At 43.9% G+C, this 21,513-nt stretch overlaps 1 protein-coding gene across 1 annotated transcript in view; it reads left to right on the top strand.

Moving 5' to 3' along the window:
- PLXNC1 (plexin C1) overlaps window positions 1-21,513 on the top strand; it is a 70,200-nt gene that overhangs the window by 2,535 nt on the left and 46,152 nt on the right. The window contains exons 2-5 of the mRNA XM_026035532.1: window positions 65-934; window positions 12,581-12,703; window positions 14,185-14,319; window positions 16,294-16,394. Coding sequence (XP_025891317.1) covers window positions 65-934; window positions 12,581-12,703; window positions 14,185-14,319; window positions 16,294-16,394 — 1,229 coding nt within the window. The remainder of the gene's footprint in view (window positions 1-64; window positions 935-12,580; window positions 12,704-14,184; window positions 14,320-16,293; window positions 16,395-21,513) is intronic.

Below are 21,513 nucleotides of genomic sequence, written 5' to 3'. Positions count from 1 at the left end.
GCTGCCGCTGCTCCCGCTGCTGCTGCTGCTGCTGCGGGCGGGCGCCGGCGCGGGCGGCCCGCAGCGCTTCGAGGTGCCGGGGGCCGCCATCGACAACATCGAGGTGAGCGGCGGCGCCGTGCTCGTGGCGAGCGGCCGCTGCGTGTACGAGCTGCGGCCCTCGCTGCGCGCGCCGCGGCTCGTGGTGCGGGCGCGCGGCGGCCCCGACGAGCCGTCCGTGCGCAACAAGCTGCTGCTGCCCTACGAGGAGGCGGCGGGCGGCGGGGTGCTGCTGGCCGGCTGGACCCTGGCCGGCGGCACCTGCGAGGTGCTCGAGGGCCCCGGCTACCTGCAGCGCCTCAGCCACAGCGAGGTGGTGAGCTGCCTGCCCCGCGGCTCCACGGCCGGCGTGGTCTTCGAGCTGGCCGGCACCTGGTACCTGGCCGTGGCGGCCACCTACTCAGTGCGCGGGCAGCGCGTGGGCTGCGAGCCGTCCGAGTCGGACGCCGACACCGCCATCACGGTGCGCCGCGTGGACAAGCTGACGTCTGACGAGGAGCTGGCCATCGTCAAGTACAAGGAGCACCCGCTGCACTTCGTGGACGCGCTGCGCTGGCACAGCCGCCTCTTCTTCCCCTACTACCGGCTCAAGGGCGAGGGCGGCGAGGGCGGCGAGGACGGGGAGGCGCCGAGYATGGCCGTGCTGCGCCAGCTGCGGCCCTCGGAAAGCGCCTTCACTTTGCAAGGCCACGTGTACCTGGACTGCGGCTGCAGGAGCCTCATCCTCTCCTCCAGCCTCGTCCGCCTGGGAGCCACAGGCTGGTGGGTGGGTGTTTTCCGCCACAGCCGGAGCGCCAGGGCCTGGAACAGCACCGCTGTCTGCATCTTCGGGATGGAGGAGATGAGCGAGCAAGCCTGCGCGTCCACGCACTTTCACGCGGATGGGAACGCTTGTGTAAGTCGTGGCGACGCTTTTGTTACCCCTTCAAGCCCCTGTTGTTGCGGAATGTTGTTCAGGGTGCCCTGGGCGGATGGACCTGGCRTCTCGTGAAGTTCAGGGGAACTTCGGAGCTGGGCCAGGCTCAMGCGCCAGCCCTGGCTCCGCCAGCCCTAGAGCGCTTTGTGCTGCTCGATTGTGTCTCYGCTACCAGTGGGTCCCCCTGGGCTGCCTGGCGGGTAGTGCCCATCCCAGACCCGCTTTGGGAAAGGCAGGGCGCAGCGGAGCAGCCCCGGAGGGCATCCTGGCACAGCCGAGTCTCAGCATGCACCCTTCGCTGCCAAGGATTAGTCAGACTCCACTCTGTTTTCTACAGAGCCTAGGGAAAGCATTTCCTACCTTGTTCTGTGCGTTCACATCTCGTGTCACTGCAGCTGCATCAGAAGTGAGGGAGAGGAGCCCATGGAAGGGACGCCTGTGCACTGGGCTGTGTGCACTGCCATGCCCATTGCTCTCTAGCTAGGATTGCTTGTGTGGCGGTGGGTGTTTTCCGACCCTGCCAGGATTGTCCCTGCTCAAAAGGGCTCACGAAATCCACCCAGACCTGTAGACACAGCAGACAGCCATAGTGTGTCTGCGGTGGTTATGTTTTTACAGCAGCGGTCTCCCGTGGAGATCCCCTGGTCACCTACTTCTGCAACACTGCCTCGAGCTCCACCGTGCTTCCCGAGTCTGTTCCCAGGGAGGGCACGGTGGGCAAGGCTGCCCGGTTTGCTATGGCTTTATCAGCTAGTAAAGAAATCAGTTGAAAATGTAATTCAAGGCAAGCAGCAGCTTTTGCAAGGCCTTTCCGTGCTTTTGAACGTCACACCCCCCCAGAAGTCTTTTCAGTGCTGTAGCAAAGGGGACAATGCAGAAATGCTATAGTTCCCAGGGAGGACTATAGGGGATCAAGCCTTCCTAAAGAAAGCCCTGACCTTTTGCAGCTCTCCCTCCATCCACAGGCTCTGCAGCTTAACCCCTCAATCCTTCATCTGTTGTGGCAGGAATTTGTTGTAAACTCCTTGAAAGAAGCCTAGGAGATTTACTGTCGCTCCTTGACTTCCACGATCCAGCCCATAGTGCGCACTGCTTGATATTCTTCCAAACAAAAGCTACCAGAGGGCACATATGATTCAAGCTGCTCATTTCTCTACTGAATTGCAGAACCATTGCTGGTGTTAAAGGACCATACTTGTGAATGACAACGCCGTATGTGAGTGAAACAACTGTGCTGGAGTCAATACCAAAACACTTACTCATTTCAACAGAGCTCAAACCAACCCTTAGATTTTCAGTGCCAGTTTGTAGCTTACTGCATGATTTCTATGTTGTCACATGGCAAACTTACTGAATGAAGTTCAACTCTCATCCCAAAAGATACATTTCTTCAACATATTCTTTGTTTTTCATTACTCATGGGGTTTCTTCCCTGGAAAACAAAGATGCTTTCTGAGCCTGCAAAAGCAAAACCAGAAACATCTCTGTGCAACAGATCTCTGTATGTAATGTAATCAATACATTTCAAGCCTGAAGTTAGAAGATCCAGATAAGTCTTTTGGATTTTAGAGGGTACAGTAATGGTAGACATTTCTGTTCTGCTCTGTGTTCTTCTGAATCCCCTATCTCCCTTGCATTCAGGTGTCTGAATATGGGAAGCTAATCTTCCTCTTATTTTTAAGACTAGGTCTGATTTAACTCTAACTCCTCTTACCTCAAAGTTACTTTGATGTGCCAAAAAGCTTGTTCCTTCTTGAAACACAGGCTGAATTTGGCCATAAAACTGAAGAGTTCCAATATTAAAGATGTTTAAAATGACTGCTTAATATTATGTCCCTAAGTGTAAGGATGTAACTAATTATGATACTCTGGCATAGTGATAAATACAGTTCATTACTGACAATAAAATAGCATTTAGTATTTTTTCAGATAGCAAACATCACAGAGTTGAGCAGTAATATGACCTGTAGCATTACATGATTAATGTTGCTTCCTTCTTAAGCTAATTATACGTGCTTGTAGTATATCAACACAGAAACAAATGCAAGTTTTTCAGCTTTAATTTGGTTTTTTTTTTTTCAGTACAGAAGGTTAGACTAGGCTAACGCAGAATAAGTTTAGAGATGCCATGCCCATATGCTGCTGTTTCTGAGTTGATTTAATGTGTATCCTTTTACTGTCTCACACCAAATCCTTGCAAAATTTGAGTGTGTCTTTTGAATTAGAAGTGTCTTGGGTTCAGAACTAGCAAGAAAATAGCATGCTGGTCAGTGTGGAGCAAATAAGAAAGGTGTATATAAAAAGTTAGCAGCAGCTCTGGGCAGAAGGGAGTGCCACGAGGCCAAGGAGCATCAACAGCAGATGGAGAAGATACATAAATGAGCAGCAAGCACAGGGCTTCAGTGTGCTTAGCAGCCCTGTCCTGGTGTGAGCACCTTGTGCCTGGAGTTCGTGCTTGGTCCAGGGTTTCTGACCGTGTCGAGCATAACCCTGGGCTTTGCCCTGAACATGCCYTTGGTTAGACGGTGCTGTGGGTCTTGGTCGTCTTTGCCTGATGCACTTGAATCCCAGAGCTGAGRCATGATGTGGTCTCGCTTGTGTATATCGACACATCCTGTCAGTTTGTGTAGGGGCTGAAAATGCAGCTCTTTTCCACCAGAGGAGTGCGATTTATAGTGAGACGGCATGTTAGGGATTATTGCCACATCTGTCATCCTTCTAATTTTGCCATCCTTCAGACTTTCTGTCAGCATTCTCATTATCTTGAGGCAAGACACCTTCTCAGTTGCCTGYGCGTGTGCTGGCGTTGCCTGCGCTGCAAGGGCTGCGCGCCCTGAGCTSCTCGTGCTGCCCCGTTCCCTGACACGCCACTGCTGAGGGTCTGACCCTAAGCTCAGTCCAGTTCTGAACTTTTTGGCCCGAATCCAGCAAAGCAGAAAAGTGCTTCTTTAACGTCAGGAGTATAAGAAGCTCCGTCATGTTCAAGGGAACTGTCCGTGCAGCTAGGGCTAAGTATGAGCTTGAGTCCTCGGTTTGGATTAGAGCCATCTGCTTAGCATCCTCTAGGGAGCTCATTTTAGGTGTGTGATCTCTCCGATGTTGCGTTGTTGCTTGGCTAAAATTTGACATTTGCATTAAGTTTGACATCTTTGTTTACCGACTTTTTCAAAAACTTTGTGACTCTGCCACAAATAGTGTGGAATTGCTGCTTATAAGAACTTCTCTTCATGCAGTAGTGTGTGCAAAGCATTTTGTCCAAGTTGTCTGTGTTTATTTTCAATGCATAAATTAYTGGATTTCCAAAGAAATGATCCATAATTATTTGCCCAAGCAAGGGGCAAGAAAAGTCTCAAGCAAAACTCTAAATACTTTATATTTTGTTCTACTTATTTTTTCTCTGCTCCACACTTGATTTTGTGTATAGGCAGTTATGCACACTGTTGGGGTATATATATTAAAAGCCTTGCTAGCATAAACTACATGTACATCAGTATATCTTCACAGTTTCCATAGCTGTTAAATGTGATTTTGCCAAATCTCATCCTCAGTTTCTTCTCAGAAACTGATGGAGCAATAACAAATGTTTTTGATGGATTGCAATGATGAAATGGAAGCTGTGTAGCTAAAACATATGAGGAGTATTGGAATTTGTGACAAGCTTATTGCAGTACCCAGTGGAGTTACCGCAAGCCTTTCCTTTCATTGCTCTGAGAATGAAGGGAATCTCAGCTGTATCCCAGTGATAAGGATCTTACAGGCCATAGATAAGCYGGATGAGTTGGAAAAGAGTGCTAAAATTAGAGCACAACAACAGGAGAGAGTTGTAGGACACCACCTAACCACAGTGACAAATCTGGAAATTAAGCTCATATTTGGAGAAAATGAAATGGGGAGAAAATGACTCTACACTTTTACAGGGAGAAGAAAGGTATATTTAAAAAAAAATAGACTTGTAGCTGAAAGACAGAAGGAAGTTGTTGCATTTTATATTAAGATGTTTATTTTATGATGTACTGAAGGCTAAGTGGCTGGCCAGCTCCCAAATGATAAGATATCTTGGTTGGATTTCCATCTGCYGTTTAATGCAAGTAAAAATATACAACAGCCTGCTCTTTGATTTTTTGCCTTTTTCATTGAGAAATGAATATGTGAGTTGGTATATGCTCCTTAATTTATAAAGCATAACATGAAATATTGGAACAAATCTTAAGTTTCCCTTCTCTACAGAAATTGGGTGTTAAGTCAACAGAGCTACATCATTTTAATCATGGCCAAATTTGTAGGAATGACATCTGAATTTTTGTGGTAATTCATTTCAAAGGGAGTCAAGATCTTTTATTTAAGTAAAGATTTACTAAATATTATTTGACATCAAGATTGGACATGTAATTAATTTTCGAGTAGTAAASTCATCTCCTGTGTATTACCAGAGAGCTCCTATTTCATTTGCTGTTTGACAGCTGTGCAGATTTCTAGAGTTAACGTTGTCGTATTGCTGAGTGCATTTTTCTATATGGTTAMAGTGAATTCTCAGTTTGTCTGTATTTGGTATGGGCAGCAAGCCACAGGAGTCTCATAAGCTCCCAAATTATCAGTTGCTTTTAGACATCTGGTTTTACCAGGTGTTTTTAACAGAAACTTTTGAGGGCTTTGGAGATCTCTCAAACAGAGAATTCATTTGCTTGTGACCATGAGGCTGGAAGGAACCTCAGGAAGTTACTAGTCCAAACTCAAAGCAGGATCATCTGCAAGGGCAGACAAGGTGGTTCAGGGCTTAATCTGGTTGAGTCTCGAAACCTTCAAGGATGGGGACTGCCCAGCCTTGCTGGGCTCCCGCTTTGCTCCTTAGTTGTCCTTATAGAGGGTTTATTTAATTAAATCTCCTGCCGCTGAGYAGTTGGAACCTCCCGAGTCTCAGCTTGTGGCTGTTATCTCTAGTCATCCTGCATGCAGCTCAGCAAAGAGCCTGCTGCTTTGCTCTCTGCAAAGATCTCTCTTCCCCAGGCTGGACTCAGTCCCTCCGCCTCTCCTCATGGAGAAGGCGCTCGATGCCGCAGCCCTCTGAGTGACCCGCCACTCAATTCACTCCTGTTTATCAACCTGCGTGCTGGCCACAGACCTGGACACAGTACTCCAGATACAATCGAATATGTGACCACTAAAGGAGATAATAATCACTTCCCTCTGTCTACTGGCTGTGCTGCTGTTGACMCAGCCCAAGATGCTGTTAACTCACTGCTGCCTGAGCACCCTGCCTAGCCTGCTGCCCTCCAGGTCCTCAAGCAGTTACTCTCTGGGCAGTCAGTCCCCAGCCCATACTGCTACCGGGGGTTAGTTCATCCCGGGTGCCGGACTTAGTGGAATTTCTTGAGATTCCTGCCAACAGATTCCATCAGTCTATCTAGGTAGCTGTGAATGGCGGCTCTGTGAGAATATCTGCATATCTGCTCATTTTAATACCATCCACAATCTTAATTAAGATGCTCTCAGTGTCTTCTTCCAGGTTATTGAGAAAGATAACAGAACAGAATCTGGTCGCAAAGGAACTCCACCAGTAACTACTTGCTAGGTGGAATGATAACAGTACCCTTTAAGTTTGATGATCCATCCATTTTTTCATCTCTTTAATAGTCCTCCCACATAGACTGTAACATCCCAATTTGGATACAAGGATGCTTCAGGAAACAATGTTAAGAGCCCTGCTGAAGTTGAAGTGAAATGACATCTGCTGGTCTTGCTTTGTCCACAAATTGAGTGAATCCATTATGGAAGTTTGGTCAGACATGGTTTATCCCTGGGCAATCTATGCTGGCTTTACCCAGACATGTTCTTCTTCCTCATGTGCCCAGAAGTGACATCCTAGAGGATTTGCTTTATGATTTCCCAAGGGAATAAGTGAGGCTGACCAGTCTGTGGTTCCTCAAGTTRTCCTTCTTGTCCTTTTTGAAGAGGTGTGTGATACTTGCCTTCAGTTATTGGAGATTTCGCCTTTGACCTTGCAATCATGTCAGACAGTTCAGCATCTTGACATGGATCCCACTTGGTCCCCAGGACTTATATGGGTTCAGATTTCTGAGGAGATKGTTAGTTTCTCTCCTCCTTGAGCTCCATGGGTGCTAAGGCCTGCTGGTGAAGAGCAAGCCTCATCAGCATCCACAGCCACTAACTCACCTGCCCCATTTAGCAACAGGCCTGTGATTTCCTTCCTTATTCTTTTATTATTCATATGGTGGTAAAAGCTCTTCTTGAAGCTCATGATATMCCCTGCTAGCTACAAGTCTAGATGAGCTTTGGCTTTCCTAGTATCATGCCTGAGCCTCCTAGCAATTCCTCCTCCGTAGCTCGTTTCTCCTTCCATCTCTTCCTTTTTTTTTTCTGCATTGTAGTTCAGTTGTTAAGTCCACACTTTGCTGATTCTCTCTCCCAAATCATCTACTTTTTTTTTTTGTGAGGTTTCATGCTTGGAGGAGGTTGTCCTGAAAGACCTTTGAGCTCTCCTGACAGCCCTTCCCTTCACAACTGCCTCTCATGCAACCACATTTGTAAGTTCTCTGAACAAGCTGAAGTCTGCCCTCCTGAAGGCAGAGATCTCTGCTCTGCTGCCCTCTTTCCTCACCACCCTGAATGTGTAGTCACTAGAGCTAAGGCTGCCATGGATTATTGCCTCACCCGTCTATTCTTCCTCGTTCTCAAACAGCAAATCCAGAAGACTATTACCGTCACTGACCTGCCTGGCATGTGTAATAAGAAGACCCCGAGTTGCTCCAGAAATCTCCCTGAGTTGCTTGCTTCCCATGTGTTATCCTTCCMGCATGTGTCAGGGGAGTTAAAGTCTCCCGTAAGACCCAGAGCTTGTGAGCTGGAGACTTACTCGAGTTACTCAAAGACTTGGTCCACTTCCTCACCTTATCTGGGTGGTGTATAGCAAAGTGCCACCACAGGGTGCTCCATGGTCTCTTGTTTCTCAGGTTTCAACCACCTTGTCGTCTGGCCCATGGAAGAGCTGCACACAATTGAGCTAAGCTGCTCCTTCACAACCTTTTTTTGTTCTCGCTTTTCTTTCCATTCATCACCACACTCAGGTGTGTGAGCGTTCCTACCACCTCTCAGTTATTCCAGGGCAGTCACAGTTCTGCTCCTCCAGCTCCTGCTTGCTTCCAGGCAGYGTGCACAGGCACCTGAGGTGAGACCCCTTGTGCCCTGTGTCTTCCTTCCTGATGGCTCTCACCTTCATCACAGCGCCCTGTTATCTTGCCACCCCGACCTCCCTTTTCTCACTCAGCTGCAATCTCTTGTCACCTCCCTCTGAAATACTTAGTTTAAAGCCTTCCTTGTCAGGTTGGCCAGCCTCTTGGCAAAGATGATCTTACCCTACTTTGTCCAGAAGATCCCTTCTCTCACTAATCCTCCTCATTCCTCAAAAAGGACCCCATAGGATTAATAAAACCTGGGCTCTCATGTCTTGTGTTTTGTCCCATAGCTCTGTAGCCATTCTTGATTCACTGCAGGTTTTTGGTGTCCATGAAGAGGACATTGAGGGGTGAGAGTCCAAAATGTGGAAAAGCACCACCAATTTCTTTGCAATGTACTGGATCTGGGCCCCTAACAAGCCAAAAAAAAAAAAAAAAAAAAAAAAAGCCTCTCTTGAAAGCACAACTGTTTGGCAGCTGTGTGCCTTCATCCCACGCAGAAGGGAAGGGAATCTCCAACCGCAGTCACCTACCACTTCCTCTTGTTCTCTGCTGATGCTTGCTTCATGCCCAACTGGCTTTGAAGCCTCCCTTAACTRAGCTTGTTATTGGGCCTGGACCGATCCTGCAAATTCTGATCAGAGGGCAGAGAGAGGAGCTTCTCACCTGCCTCCAGAAGGGACAGGCTTCAGTTCTCCCCCATCTCAGGTCTCCGTCGGTCACTTATTAAAGTGCAGACTCTAGCTGGGCCTCCTTCCTTGTGTTGTGAGGCTCTGGTCTTGCCTCTGCAAGGTCTTTGGGCAGACCTTCTGGTTTCCTGTTTTGCTCCTTTTCTTCCTTACAGTTTTTCCTCCTTATGTTGCTGTACAATGCATCAAGAAAAAAAATCCTCATGGAAATCAAATCTTGGAATAGTTCTTGTCCTTTTTCTTTAGTCCTAGGAAAGGCGTGATGAATGTACCAGTGTTAACATTTGTTACTCTTGGATATAGTCAAAAGTGAGGCAGGAGGCTGAAGGATGGTGAAGTGAAGAAGGAAGAATCAGATTCCAGAAGGTTTTTCCCTTTGGGAAGGGCATTGGTGTCTTTCCATAAGCTCAAGTGTTGACTAATGCTATGCAATACTCACAAATTTTGTGTCCCTATGGGCTATCTGCATCTGCTCATTCACTGTAAGGCTCAAATCCTGAGTTTTTACTTTTTGGCCAGGCTACAATATGTTGAGTGCTTCATGAACAAGAAAATGCTGCCTGTCCCTCTGAGGCAATGCAATACAAAGGAATTGAGAAGAAATCAAGACAGAAAAGACTAGTGAGAATATAGTTGCTGCAGCTGGAATCATGCAGGGATAAATCTGAAAATGAGATACAAAATATAGAACATGAATAAATAATTTTCAAGCCAATAATCCCCAAACAGCATAGAGAGCTAATCTTGAAAGTAAAATGTAAGTTAATTTAGGAGATCGTTAGGCTTACCTGTGAAAGTGAAGATGTTTTGGGACCACAGAATAAAACCAAAGGGTGGAAATGAAGAGCTAGGAAAAAATAAATAAACAACAGTCTTCCAAAGCAATGTAGCCTTTTCTTGTGCATTTGATGTTTTCTTATGAGTCCAGAAGTATTATAGGATAGATGATCATGGAGATGAATAACTCTTGAGGTGTAAAGGAAGTTTAGATGGTAAATGCATTTTAGGGCTGTATTTAGCTGTGAAAGAAGAGCTCGGGAAGAGCCTACAGTGCTGTAGCCCCGTTAGTCACAGTGGAAGAAGTAAAAGGGCTTGTTAAAAAAATAAAGAGAGAAGAGGATGACAGAAGGGTGAAAGCAGCAGCTGCACCCTGGAGGGAACGGGCCAACTGGAGAAACAGGCTGCAAAAGAGGGAAGGCAGTTTTTGCTGTGCCTGCCCACTGACTAAATCCCCGCTCTCGTTATCTGTATTAGCTCAATGTCACGATGACCCTCCCTCCAGCGAGCGCAGCGAGGGGAGGAGGCTTCCAGACTTGTCAGCCTTGCTTCTGCCCTCACATGACGGCGACGCTCTGATGCGACACTAGCTGTTTTACTAGGATATGAGTCAAGATAAAAGCTGGCAGCAAAGCTTCCCAGATCCTGGGTGGTTATTCCTGTCTTTGGAGGTCCTGCTGTGCTGTGTCCGAAAGGAACCTGGGGTGGTTCCTCTTCCTTGCAGAGCTTGCAGCACAGCAAGTAAAAAGTCCTGGTGCTCATGGAAATCAAAGCTCGGGAGGGTTCATCTCCTGATTCTTCAGTGTGACTGAGGGCTCGTTGCATCCACCACTGCTTCTTACCCTCTGATCTGAGAGAAGATGAGGGCTGTTAATTATTTTTCTGCTTTAGAATTCTTGCGGTTGCTTTTTTTGTATATATTTATATCTAAAACAGACTCCCATAGTACTGAAGTCTCATGCCTAAGCTGATTTTCTTGGAGTTCTGTGCCAGTACATGGCACTTCCTATGTTTTCTTCCTACTACATGAAAAAATATCCTTTTCTTTACAGACAAAATTTAATCAAGTCTTCTTTTCCTCCAAGTGGCTGTTCTTGCAAGCTAATTAAAATAATTCAGATGACTGAAAAAGATTGTAATTGACTTTGGATTGAAGTTCAGAAAAAGATAATTTTGTGTGAATAGCTTTTTTTGGGCATTAAGCCAAGAGGGCCGGATTCAGCTGTTACCTGGGTCATGGATTTGCTTCGCGACTTGGAGAAATGCCTTCATGTTTCTGCAAAAGGAGGATTTTAACGGTCTGTTCTCCCACTCTCTGTCTCATTCATTAAAGCAACAGAGGGTTCCTGTAGATCTAGGAGCCTGTCCAGGCTGAGGTCGTAGTCATTTTAAGCCAGCTCACCGGGGTTGTTGCCAAAGGCCCAAACCTACCTGAGCTCTTCCCTCTCTTCTCCCTGCCTGTCAGTGTTTTGTGCAGCACTTAAGTCCATGCTGCCGTGTGTTTGGAGAGCAGGTGGCATCACACTTTTGGCAGCAACCATCAATAAGATTGATTTAAAGCAATTACAGGACTGCAAATACAAGTTACTTTATGCAAGGTAGAAGCCTGAGGTTGCAAGAGCCTTGGGATGGGGAYAGTGGCTTTCCTAGAGAAGAAGCAGTTCCTGGCACAGTGTCATCTTCCTTTTAGCACTTGATCTTCTGCAGCACGTGCAATAGAAAGGGATAATTGTTTTGTTTGCTGTTTTTTTTTTTCCCAGATGCAGGGATTCCTACCCTGCGTTTTCTTTTTATGCTTCTGTTACTTAGCATCACCCAGCTTCTAGGAGTTGAGGGTTGTAAGTGCCATTTTGCTCTTGAAGTCTGCACAGGTACATAGAATCATGGAATCAGAGTCATAGAATCACAGAATGCTTAAGATTGGAAGGGACCTTTAGAGGTCACCTAGTCCAACCCCCTGCACACACAGGGTCACCGAGAGCACATGGCACAGGGCTGCGTCCAAGCAGGTTTGGAAGATCTCCGGAGAAGGAGACTCCATCTAGCACAGGTATGGAGAGGCCAGACTTCCCATCCTCATGCTGATGTAACTCACACTTTGCTGTAAAGACTTTTGTCATTTTGGGAAGCAAAGTAACAAGTGTGTTATCAAAACAGATTTCTCTAATACTGTGTGATATTCAGATAATGTCAGATCATAAGGAAAATGGTATTGTTCCTTTTGTTATTATCGTAGTTTTGTCATAGCATGTATTGCCAACTCTAGATTAAACATGTCCTTGGAAACCTTCATTTCTATACATAACAAAATTAGGAAAGTGTGAAGAGGAAGAAAATCAGCTCCTTTTATGTACTCACACTGACGTGAACTGTATAGTGCTCTGTCTCATTTTTATATTTATGTAATATGCAAGTCTCAGCTTCCTTTAGTGTGAAGCAGGAAACCAGAAAGGGGAGGATGAAGGTCTGCATTTTCTGACAAGCAAAAAACAAAACAAAACAAAAAGACGTCTGTATGTTTGAAGAACCTCCTTACTCCAGAATACTTGCATGCTCTTAAAAGTGGTTTCTGAATCACTAAAAGTGGATTAATCTGTTGCCTTCTGGATAGGTGCAGTCAAGTGACAGCAAAACATTGCCACGTGGGGAAGAACTGGCAATCCAGAACAGGGCCAGGCACTGTGTCCCCACAAAAGAGGGATCAAGTTATGAAGTAAAGTCTGCTGTTAGACCATGCCTATGTCATGCTGAAATTGATGGTTTAGCTACAGTAAATGTAATCTCCTGGTACCTTATGGAAAAAGAAGCATTTTCATAGTGCATGCAGGGTTTCCAAGGATAACCCGAGCTGTTATCTAAAATTGAGCTCTCTGAGAATCTTCCCAGGGATGCTTCTTTTCCTTTTCATTAATATTTTGTCGTATAGCTGGGTAGTTTTGTAATGRTTTTCTCTTGTATCTGATTTCCAGGCGGCGCGATCCATCAAGAAGTTACCCACCCTGATTCAGTCTGGCTTAGCGGCTGTTTACGGCACGGTTGTTTTGAATCAGATCGTTCTCTTTCTGGGCACGGATGACGGACAGCTCCTGAAGGTAAGCGGAGCACCGTTTCCATGGGAATGCCTCCCTTCTGCTACTCGTGTCTTCCAGAGAGTAAAAGTTTCCTGTATTTTTTATTCAGTGTAATGTGAACAGAATTCCCTGGATCTCTGTTTCTTTTTTGTCTCTTTTATGAAAAAAAAGCTGCTCTGTTGTTACTTGGAGAACAAGATAATTTTCAAAAGCAATTACGTACCTTGCTTAAAATTCATGGAAGCATTTCATTAATCTACTAATGCCCATAGTAATTAATTTATGGACTGCAGGGTTCTCAGCTGCACTATCTCTGGTTTACTTCCCCGCTTTGTTTTTTCCAGTGGGAATATTACATGCAACTAGATTTTGGGAGCCTGTGAAGGGAACATGTTTGCCTATTTATTTGTTTGTTAGCCTGTCTCTGCGTGATGCGAATAGCTGTCCATTAGAGAGAAAAGCCAAAGCCCCCCTTTGCCATCGCTTCTGAGTAGCTGACCTGTGACAGCTTAAATCAGTCACCTAGAAATGAAAGTCACCTTATCTCAGAAACCTTTCAACCATCCAGTCAAATGTCTTTATGGTTGATGTCTTTTTTTTCTGGGGTTTTGCGAAAAGGTGTATTTCCTGTCTACATGGCAAAGGATTACTCTCATTTTTTGTTTTAATTAAACAGGCAGGTGGAGGAGAATAAAGAAAAGATCATGAAAAGTTTCTACCCACTGGATTTCACTGTGCTAAGTTAATACTTTTGACAAAGAAAAACAAAATGGAACGTTTTCACATCCCCTTAGCACAGTGAGAACTGTGAACATATTTTCCTCATTTAGTCCTGTTTATGGAATTAAGAGATGAAAGTCATAGAAAACTTGGCATTGATGTTAGCGTACTTACTAACTTGAAAATTAAAATGGTCTGTGATTGTCTTGAATTGCATAAGAAGAGTGGCGGAAAGCTCCAGAGTTAGACACAGTAAGGAAAAGTGACAGCAACTGAAATACGTACTCCCAGAAGCCACGGAGAAGTTTCTGCCTTGAAGGCGTTTGCCAGTAACCAGCAGATTCCTTTTTACATGGTAGKGGTTCTCACCTGGTGGAGCCCTGGATGTTCATTTGTTTCGTGAACACCCTACTCTCCACTCTGTTCATGGAAGTGCTTAACACACTAGGACTTCTGTTTTGCATATAGGTCTCTCTTGCACATTCTTCAGTCTTTCTGTCAGTCAGGAACGCAGCCGATGAAAAGGATGTCTCCTACATTATACTGAGCGCCAGCCTCAGTGCAAAACATTTCTGGCATGTTTGTGCTAGAAATTCTGCTCTGACTGCCTTTTCTTCCACTTTTCTGCAATATAAGAGCTGGGTATGATTTTGAACTGATCAGGACAGAGTCATTTCAGAGGCTCTGATGTAGCTAGCGAAAGAGCAAAAATTAGGGTTATGATTAAAATACTAATGGGTAAATAGAAGAGTCTGTGAATAATTTCCCTTCTCTTGTTTTAGGCTATTCTTGATGAGGATATGGTATCTAATTGCCCGGAAGTCTTATACGAAATTAAGGAAGAAACTCCCATTTTCCCCAAACTTCGACTTGATCCAGTAGATAATAACTACATCTATTTATCCTCTGCTAATACGGTAAGTACACTAATAGATTCAAGTTAACTGCTTCTTTAAGGATTTGTATGACTTTAAAGGTGAAGTATCTGTTTGGATCAGGGTCAGACCTTACCTATCTAAACTCAGGTTACCGAATTTACATGCTTTTTCTGCACTTCTGCAGAACTCAKAGGAACTTGATGTTTTTGGCACTGCCGGCTGCTCCTATAGCCCAGCAAGGCCCTTATTCACAACCTTCTTTTACGTTACTCCGTTCAGAGATGGTTTATGTTTCTTTTTTTTTTCCTGGGGCCTTGAATATGTGGCTGGCATCATGCAAAGTCAAGCGAGGAGTTAGCAAACACAGCTTAGGAGATGCTTTGAAGAGGAGSTTACTCTGAATTGGTAATTGAGCCTCTGTAGGCCCGTGATTGCCCCTCGCTTGTGCAGCCTCTAATGTAGAGGAGTCTCTTAACTGAAGAGATGGGTTTGCAGTCTTAGTCCTGCTGAGGTTAGTGTTAAAGTCCTCATCATCTTCAGTTAAGACAGATCTCCAGCAAAAACTACCAAGCACTGTCCATCTGAGGGGACGGCTGCAGTATGTGGAGTGCGGGAGGCGTGGGGGCTGCTGCACAGGACAGTGTGTCCTGCAGCGCGTCCTGCAGCGCGTCCTGCAGCGTGTTCTGCAGTGTGTTCTGCATCGCGTCCTGCAGCGTGTCCTGCAGCGTATTCTGCAGTGTGTCCGCAGCGTGTTCTGCAGCGTGTCCTGCAGCGTGTCCTGCAGTGTGTCCTGCAGCGCGTCCTGCAGCACGTCCTGCAGCATGTCCTGCAGCGCATCCTGCAGCACATCCTGCAGTGTGTCCAGCAGCACGTCCTGCAGCGTGTCCTGCAGCAGGGCCGCTGGGCACCGACTCTGTTACAAAGTCCTCCCTCTCGCCAGCGCCAGGGAAGACAGCCGTGGGAATGTATGGGCTGGCAGGCTGGCTGCACTGGACATGATTTCACCCAGCACTTCATTTATATGTGCTTGTAAATATGCACAGGAAAGATTTGGGTTTTCTTTAGCTTTCATAAAAGAGCATGTTGTAGTGGAGGACCAACGGCTTTTAGAAACAGCCTTTTTTTTTTTTATTTTTCTTGGTAGTAGTCTAAGATACCGACAGGTTCCTGAACTTACTGATTATCTCAAACATCTCCAGTTAAACTGAGTTTCATAACACGTGGTTGGAAAAAAACGAGTGAAGTTCTGCATAAAGGCACATCCTTGTTTCTGTTAACGAAATACAGGAGCTTCTAATTCTTGCAAATTTATAAACAAATGTTTTGAAACAGGAATGTTTTTCTTATTAACACAATCAATTGACAATATTATTACAACATTATTGTGTTTTAAAATGACTTTCTCTTTTTCTTTTTTCCTTTTCTGAAAATGGCTGACTAGGAAATTCAAGCTGAATGTACAAGTATAGATACATAAAATATAATAACCACAATCATCTATTTTTACCTATTGAAGTGCCATTTGCATGCATGTTTGGTAGTTGCATGCATTTGTACCAGTTTGCACATGCAGTTACCTGACATGTTGATGCAAACATAAATGCATTTTGTTTTGCACGTGCATTTTTGGATGCACCTTCATTAGTCATCTAAAAACTCCAGTTCTGGTATGAGGGAAGCAGTATTCTGCTAAGCAGAACATTATTCATAAAATATACTCCCTTCTTGCTGTTACCACTGTGCTGAGTTCTTCATGCATTGCTTTGTCCATGCTGGCAAGTTACTATTAGATCCAGACTGCCATTGTACAAGTAGTTTCRTCTTCTGATGACAAAATACAATGTGCATAAAATGGGCTACCAATGCCTGCCCAAAGGCCTTCTGGCAGCGGGGAGCACATATGGAAACTTCCCCAAAGGCATCATATTTGGATGCTGTCAGATATTTGAAGATAATCCTCAGCTTCCCTCTTTTATGGAGACTGTTTTCACTCCKTATGTTCTTTGGTTTCAGGTGAGAAGAATACTGGTTGCAAATTGCAGTAGATTTGTTTCCCAGCAAGGATGCTTATCTGCAAAGGATCCCTACTGTGGGTGGTGTTCTCTGAATCAAAGGTATTTTCTGGTGTATAGACCTGCATATAGAAGCAATGCATTATTACTTACTGTAAGTTTTTACTAACTTGGGGCTTTTCAGCATTAAGATAGCATATCTTTGTATCTGTTGTGTTTTTATGAAATCAGTGATAGCCATAAATGCGAGCCACTTTTTTATCATGTGAAAAGGCACTCTGAGCCTTTTAGAGATCATGTTAATCTTCAGATTTCTTAGATCAGTGCAAAATAAAAAAAGCATTACAATATTTTTAGAGAGGTTGTGGAGTCTTCTTCTCTGGAGATCTTCCAAACCCACTTGGACACAGCCCTGTGCCACGTGCTCTAGGTGACCCTGCGTGTGCAGAGGGGTTGGAACTAGATGATCTTTGGAGGTCCCTTCCAACCTTAAGGATTCTATGATTCTATGATTTTTAGAATATTTTTGTTTCTAAAAGCAAATTTTCTAAAAAGAAATTTGGTTTTAGAGCAGATGTTTTTGCTTTCATAATTGACAGATATGAAATTGTGTATACATGTTTGAAGCATCTTAATAGCTGGGCAGCCTCTTGCTTGTTAAAACAAGGAAAGAGTTCCCAGCTGTCTTCAGTATTCACTGCTCCTTGCTCAGGGACCACTGCCTTTTACTTTAGGCCAGTTAAGAATGACTTTCTGAACCCTTCATCCTCCCATTCAAGTCATTAGTTTTGCTGCTTTCTTTGAATTGGGTTTCAAAACTGCTGCACTGTATTTCTGCATGTGTAAAGACTGGACTGCAGGACTTCYCGGGTCATCAAGGCAGGTCATCAGGTCATCTGGCTATTGCAAGTAACCACATTGCAGGTAAACCCACTCAGACTGATCCTGACTTGAGAGGCTTTTGCCCTCAGTCTTGGATTGACTGGCTATCCAAGAGCCTCACTGTGCTGCTGCTTTAAAATCCTTCTCCCCATTTTCATCACCAATCTATTCACATACAGATTATACCCATTCTTGGGGTGCCAGCATTGCTTTAGTTAAATTTTCTGCCTCACTCCTACTTAACCACCTTAATATTTTTGTGAAAGCAGACCCCTTCTTCAGTCTCATTTTGCTGCACAAAAAGAGCCAGCTTCAATAATAGTTTTTTATACATTTATTTTTAAACATGGATGACTAGGACTGTCATAGGATTTCAGAAGAGATGTCACCTTGCTGGGTGATGTTTAATCCTTCCCAGTCTATCCAGGAAGCACCTTATTTGATATGTCCTGGAATTGCAAATGTCTTCTTCATGACTGCATCACGATGATGGGCCACAATCATCCGTGATCGAACAATGCCCCCAGGTCCTTCTGTTCCTTTGTTCTTTATTTTACCCCTCCAACTAATAAGTTTCCAGTCTACAGCACATATGGGTTGGGAGATTTCCATTGCTCTAAGTTCTTGTATTTTGTGCTATGTAATGTCATCTTCTTATGCCAAGGTCATCCACGTTTTCATGTGTGATTTTCTGATCCTTCCCTGCATGACAATGTTTTCAACTTGGTATCATTAGCACATGTCATCGGGGTATTGCTTGTTTTTATACTGGTTCATCGGTGGCTAAAATGTTAAGTAAAAATGGTGACAAAATTGATTTTTCAAGGAATGCCACTAGTGACCTTCCATTAGAAGGTTAATACTACTCATTTTGATTTGTTTCAGTATCAACATGATGTTGCGGAAGGTTTACTTGTTTGCAAAGGTGGTTATTAAAAGAGACTAAATTTTTGTCCTCCAATGAGTTTTCTTCAAACTCTGTCTTTGGCTTCTTGTTAGAGGCTGTCTATGCTGTGTTAAACTTTTCAGGCTTTTAATTAGCTTAAAAAGAGTTTGRAAATGCAGTTATTAGTCAGTATACCCTCTTAATGAGGGAAATCACCAAAAATTTCCACCAGATTGAAATAGAAATAATTTGCTCTTTTGGAGAAAAAGTGAATTACTGCAACATGAACCCCCTTTAACACCCACATTATTTTTCTTTGTTAATCACTTATCATTATTAAATGTTTATGTTTGTGAAGATCTAGTTCTGAGTGAAGCTTTAGAAAAATAAATAAATGTTTTTAGCAAATGTTTTTAGTAAAACCAAGRCATGTCCACTAAAACAATATACTCCATAATACATTTTTGTTATTTGGAAAAGTGTACCTACTGTTGTCAGGACATAAAGTGTTGATTTTGTATTAAAAGAGGCTGATGATACATCTTACACAAACTAGGGAATCAATTTTATGTTAAATATCTATTCCTTGCTTTTAATGAAACTTATTAGCCATGCTTCATTTTAAAGACAGTGTGGATTCAAACCCAATGTTTTGCTGAAAAAATATACACATCCTATTGGAAGTGAAAACAAAATGAAACAAAATATTTCTACTCTTCGTATTTCTACTCTTTGTTCCAAGTTATCCAGTTATACAACGGTATAAATTCCCCTTTTCACTTACTGTTGCTCGAAAGAAGTAGTCATAGCATAGTATGATTTCTCTTGATATATATTGATTTTCTTCAGATGAATCAAATTCCCCTGAAGTTTSTTGAAATCTCTCCAATATAAAGCACCAATGTTTTCCGTGTATTTCAATATGGAAATAGTACAATACATCTTAGTTTTCTGATATGATGAACCTGAGTTTCAAATTTGGTCAGTKCTTGAGGCTTCCACAGACTTCCCTTAGGGGTTAGTATCAAGCAGAAACTTTCTCTGAAATTGTCTTCCTCTTCTGCTAGGCAATCAGCATATTATAGCAAGACAGAGAGAACAAACTCAATAGGGCTCAGTGGTTAATATAATGATTAATGAAGCAGAGGTTTAAATACATATGAATGAGCCGGTAGGCATAGGTACCATGTTGTTCATCCTGAAATAAGAGGAATGTGATTCACATTGTGAAGACGGATCTTTAGTAGCATAAAGAACCATAGCTAGCTGTGAAAGATTAGAGAAATTCTTCTCTCTGCTTTTCTCTGGACACAAATCTGTGCATGCTGGAAATCTAATCCACGGGGTACTTAAAGCAGATACTGCCCCTTCATCTCTCATGGAAGCCTCAGGATCCTTCTCCCTAAATTTGCTCCCTTCTCAGGGATAACTAATGAATCTCACTTTTTGCTTTTTATCCTTTCTTGCTCCGCTGTCCCARAAGTCTCTTTCATGTCATACAGCGTCTGGCCCAGTCTGCCTTCTTGGAAAACCAACCTCCAGAAATTTCCACCTACTTTTGATCCATTTTTTATTATTATTATTATTTTACTTTCTTAGGAGGTACCTGAACCTGAAGAGGCTGATAAGCCCTTCTCAGCAGCATGTGGTTCTCTTATAGCATTTCTGTTCTTTTCATTCCAGTATATTCGCAAACAAAGCAGATTGTCTTRAAATAGGACTAGAGTAGAATAATCTCTTCCCCAAGCAAATGGACTTCGGGTTGTCGCTAGCCTGTTGAAGGCAGCTGTGAGAATTTATGCTGAGAGGCACCAGCTGTTCTGCTTTCCCCTTTGCTGATGCTTCCTACCATAGCAYATAGTGTGAGCGTTAAGGGCCGGCTTCTGCAGCAGCAAAGGATGCATTTTCCCCATGCTAAAAATGCACAGCCCTGGGCGACATTGCTTTTTTTGCCATATAACTGTTTTCTTCACAAATGTGGGAAACTGCCTCCCTACTCGTGTTGCTCAGGCAGTCTAAGAATGCAGATACTCTTCTCCTAGGCTGTTTTAGAGATCTGGCTTTATAAATAACTAACTTCTTCAGTATTAACCTCACTGAAATCTCAGTCTTTATCTTGTGCCAAATACAGTAACTGTGTTTCTTTGCACCTGTAACAGCGAGAGCCTAGGACCATCAGAAACTGCTGGATGTCCGTGTCTCATTCCCAGTGCGTGTTAGTAACCTGCACACCCCCGAGCACACAGGTTTATGGATACCTGTTGCTAACAGATCTTACCCCTCTGTGGTTCAAAAATCGTGGCGCTTATGGACCTTGGTGATCTCAGTAATGTGAAGAGAAGCGTACACGAGATCAAAAATTGACCTAGTTAAGTCAATTTGAAATATGTCAAGCATATTTTCAGTTTCTTAGAGTGTAGTTATGACCTGAATGTGTTGAGATGCAAAAGCCCGGCACGTTCCCGTGCTGCAGGAACTCCGTTTCCTGAGCTCGACYGCACAGGAAGTGACCCTGTGCTTAACTGCATTCCTGCTGCCAGCACCCGCATTGACAGAGGAGACGGCAATATGGGCTCTGTGGTGGGTATTCTTCTTGAAAGCCTTTCTTTTCTTTTTTTCTTCTGTTCTTCTGCAGAAAAAAAAAAAAGAAGCCCTCTTGTCTAAATGTGTTTGTACAGTGAGCTCCGAAATCCTCATGAAAATGTTTTGCCAAGGTGCACGTTTTGGAAATGCGTGCACATATCTCATGTTTGGCAAAGCAATAGCTCGTCAGTAGCCACGCTACTGGTCCCATGGCTGAGGCCTTACGTGCATCTGCTTTCTCGTGGAATTGAGGCCTCATACTTCTTTTGCTCTACCTAATTCAAGCAGTCTGTTTTGAGGGGAAATACATGAGGTCATATCTGGAAATGAGCACTATTAAAATGTTCAAATAGATACAAGGAACACTTACTTGTGTTGACTTTCTAGCTATCTGAAATTATTTGGAGTTAAACTATGGATTKTTCACTATCACTCTCTACTTTTTTAAAGATTCACTTTTCAAACATACTAGTTTGCATGCTGATGTTCTGGGTTTTTTTCAATCTATTAATATGTGTAGTCTTTATAGTGTTTATATCTCCCAATGTTTCCTCGTTCTTTCATAGCTTTGCGCTATCTATCTGCTCTATACTTTCTATTTCCACCAACAATTTGATACATATAGCATTTTTATTTACTTTGTGCCATCCTACTTCTGAAATTGAACTTATTCTTTAAGATGGAGAAATCTTTCCTGAAGTGCCTCACATCCATGGACAGTGAACAAGATATTAATAGGAAGGATTCAGCTGATCAGCAGCACATGTCCATAGCCTAGCTCTGCATCTGAGCTTCAACTTCAGCTCCCCTTACTCTCAGTGGAGAGAAAGAGCAGCTTCTGTCTGGGGTGATTCATCTCCTTTTTGTCTG

This window comes from Nothoprocta perdicaria, unplaced genomic scaffold, assembly GCF_003342845.1.
Source record: "Nothoprocta perdicaria isolate Ctin4 unplaced genomic scaffold, notPer1 scaffold_160, whole genome shotgun sequence".
Classification (NCBI taxonomy): Eukaryota; Metazoa; Chordata; class Aves; order Tinamiformes; family Tinamidae; genus Nothoprocta; species Nothoprocta perdicaria.
The sequence above is the reverse complement of the archived record's forward strand: the minus strand, read 5'-3'. Positions and strand labels throughout refer to the sequence as shown.